Source organism: Bactrocera tryoni, chromosome 3, assembly GCF_016617805.1.
Source record: "Bactrocera tryoni isolate S06 chromosome 3, CSIRO_BtryS06_freeze2, whole genome shotgun sequence".
Classification (NCBI taxonomy): domain Eukaryota; kingdom Metazoa; phylum Arthropoda; class Insecta; order Diptera; family Tephritidae; genus Bactrocera; species Bactrocera tryoni.
Window position 1 is genome coordinate 55141605 of NC_052501.1, and position 3566 is coordinate 55145170.

General features: G+C 29.6%; 1 protein-coding gene across 1 annotated transcript; it reads left to right on the forward strand.

The window, feature by feature from the left end:
* The first annotated feature begins 1727 nt into the window (after positions 1-1727).
* LOC120772764 lies at positions 1728-3235 on the forward strand. The gene is made up of 4 exons (XM_040101538.1): positions 1728-1761; positions 2606-2817; positions 2876-3035; positions 3117-3235. The coding sequence occupies exons 2-4, from the start codon at positions 2644-2646 to the stop codon at positions 3230-3232; spliced, it is 450 nt and encodes a 149-aa protein (XP_039957472.1). The 5' UTR covers positions 1728-1761; positions 2606-2643; the 3' UTR covers positions 3233-3235.
* The last annotated feature ends 331 nt before the right edge of the window (positions 3236-3566 follow it).

Consider the following 3566-nt stretch of genomic DNA (forward strand, 5'->3'; position numbering starts at 1 on the left):
GAACGGGAGCGCGGTTAACTCGATTTCTGTCACAACTACGAGCCCTGTATAAAAAAGTTATGTAGCAAAGTTATAGGTAATAAAAAGGTTTAAAACTTTTGTATTGACACTTTTTTCGCATAATCTCAAAAATTGTTCGAAAAATTCAAATAACCAAGATTTTGGGTTTTTTATATTTATCTCCCCGACCTGACATCATCCGTAAACTATTTTTCCTTCCATTCTTGAAATTTTATCTTTAATTTCATTGGGCTTCAACCTATTAAGTTTAGAACTTTTTCACTCATACCATTTTTAAAGGTTTCTGCACGGGTCTAAATAGAAATTAGCATCAAAGTCAAATGATTTCTTCACTTTTGGAAATTTTAACTAATTTCTCTATAGAAGATCTATTTGTTAACATGTAACAATGCTGCAATATGTATCTGGTATGTATATATGTATTTGATATCACATTATCACGAAATTTAGTGCAAACGGATGTAAACACATATATGTAATCCAACAAGCATATGTGTCAAAACATGTATAGTATATACAATATTAGGATGTATGTTATTTAATTACTTTTTTGCAAACGCTTCATGAAGTTTTGAGGTTTCATCATTTTTTGCCGTAAAACCTGGACTCGCAAAAAACAGGCTATTAACTTACAATTTGAACTGTGCCTAAATTATATTTATTTTCAAACCTATATAACATGTGTTTTTTCTTATATTTTGTTAATTTTTGATATTTTTCAAAGATCATAAGTATTGTATAGGAAATATCTTTCAATTTAATAAACTTTTTTTAATTTTTTTGTTTCGGCTACCCACTCGGCCGGAATCATGTCAGCAGTTGGGGCACTTTTTTTTTGCACCTCCTAAGAGGTGTTTCTTTTTGTAAAAAGAAAATCTTAAATTATAGCTGAAAATATATTTATTACGTTCTAAGAAGTTCGAAACAATTAATAGCGTACTTTCTTTAAAAAAAATTCGCGAAAATCGCCTAATATTTAATGCGTTACACTGGTATAGCCCCTTAAAGGAATTTTTATGAAAAAAACATCCAGACCTTTCTTGTAAAGCGTAAAATTTTTCATCAGAATATTATCTCTCCAATATTGTAAGTTTATCTGTTTAAGAAATAAAAAATTATTGGAAAATACCGTCTTTAAATACATATATGAGAAATAAATCTTTTAGGCAAGATTTAAATAGAAAAAAAGAAACATATTCTGTGGAGGAAGTTGCAAAAATAAAATAAGTTTTGGAAATAACGGATACCCCAATATACTGATGTAAGTGCATCAGTTATTTAATTATGCAAATACAATTACATAGGTATGGCATGTGAGTCTGCAGTGGGCCGACGATTGTATTTCGCCTACGTTTAACTGTATTATTGCATTTAGTAGATCAAAAAATTGGAAACGTATTTATTATATCGAATAACACTTCTCTGAGCACACCACTACACGTTTGAACGTACGCGACTATATATGTATGTAGATATGTATTATATTTTATGTGAAAATTAATTTTAGTGGGAACGCGCTTTGAGTTGCGCTGAGTTGAGTTGATTGCGGTTAAGTTGAATAGATTTTGATGTACCGCGTGACACAAAACCCTAGGAATTTAGAGATAGCGACTTTCCATTGTGATAATATTGCAATTAAAATGCGTTATATTTTCTGAAATTTTTGTTGATTTTTGATTGCTGCATGTAATAAAGTGATTTCAACCAGCTACTGTATGCCTTGGACATAGCGGAGTGAAGGTGACCATTTTACTATGTGTACTTGTCAATTTTTATGAATTCCACACATACACTGCAAACATTGAGCAATACACAAGTGAACATACTTACTTATACTTCCGTATATCCACTTATACTTATACGCTCAAGCACTCGCTCTCCACATTCAATTCACTCACTTCTTCGATTACACCACGCCAATTCATACTTGTAATGTATTTTAATTTTATGCATGTGAAGTATCTCAACAAATGTAAACGTTAAATTTATTCATTGTATACGAATTTGTCGCCATCCCAATAAACAATTGCGTAAATGTTTCGTAAATCTGCGCTAAAATGAACTTATCTACAAACATTTGAGTAAACTTACTTACAAATGTGAGAAATAAGTTTAATTATAAGTTTACTTATCTTATATTTGTAAGTTTAAAATAAATGCGTTGAAAAAACGTCTACTTACAAACATAAATGTAAACTTATGATGCAACATTGCAAATCAGTTTACATGTAAACACAAAAAGTAAACCAACCGTTTACCATTTCCCGTTAGTTTTTTCGCCGACTCTCTGACGACTGTTTTTCCTTTTTTGAGTGATCGCAGTTCATAATTATTGAATTTGTGAGATGTAAGGACGTGCGTTTTAAATAAAACAGTGGAAAAGTTAATAACTAAAAATAATTAATTGAAAAATTACTTACATATAAGTATTATTTAGAAGTGTTATAAATAAAATAAAATAAAAAAGGCCTTTACAATATAAAAGGGTAAGTTGCATGTTGTCTTTTAAGGCGTTGTTATAATTTTTTTAACTGCTATTCGCGGAAAATTTGCCACGCATTCTACCTAAGTTTGTTTTTTGCAGCAATTCAAAGCACCATTGATGCAGCTGTATCCAAATCTATGGGAAGAATCGTCGAGGAGGTAAGAAGCTTGCGGCGAGATATCGCAAAGTTGAGGAATAGCAGAGACAATGTTCCATCAAAAAAGATTATGCCAGCAGAACCTTTAAACACAGTGGAGCAATTTATGGAATTGGACAGTTTACTCCAGAAGGATGAAGAATATGCTAAATTTGTAAGTAAATATTTATTGACTGTTTGAAAGCCAATTTTACAATTTCCTTTTTTTGAAGAAATCGGAACTTATGCAAAATATTAAATACACAGGAGCGAAATTCGTCAGAACAGCTTGGCGCTCATTGGTATCCGATGAATGTGCTCAACATTTTGCTTGGAGTGGAACGTCAGACAAAAAACCTGTCCGCGTCTTAAAAGTATCTATGGCTATCCGAGGTACTTAATAATAAAACTAAATAAACTTTATATTTACATGTGTACTTATATACTTATATATATTTTTAATTTAAATTTCAGATGTCTTCTTACATGAAGTGAAAGGCAATGAGACTGAATATATAAGTGGCACCAAGACGATTTTTCAGTTTGCCAAAAATAGACAAAAACGGAAGCACCAAAATGCAGCAAATTAATTATTTTACCTAACTATTTTTCTATCATTTCATTTTTATAAAATGTTTTTTTAAATTTGAATTTTTAGTATAAGTTTAATTTAACTTATCAAAAATTTTTTTAATTTTTCGTATAAGTACATATGTATATATAATAAATAATATTAAATGAATTAAAACTAATAAAGAAAATAATTATATATCTTTAAAAATATATCATGCGATTTATTTTACTACCATTACATAAAATCATTACAACACGTTTACAAATACATTTGAAAATAAACTTACAAGCGGTTGGATATTAATTTAATAAATGCTTACTTTTAAGTTTAAAAATAAGCGATTTTACAAG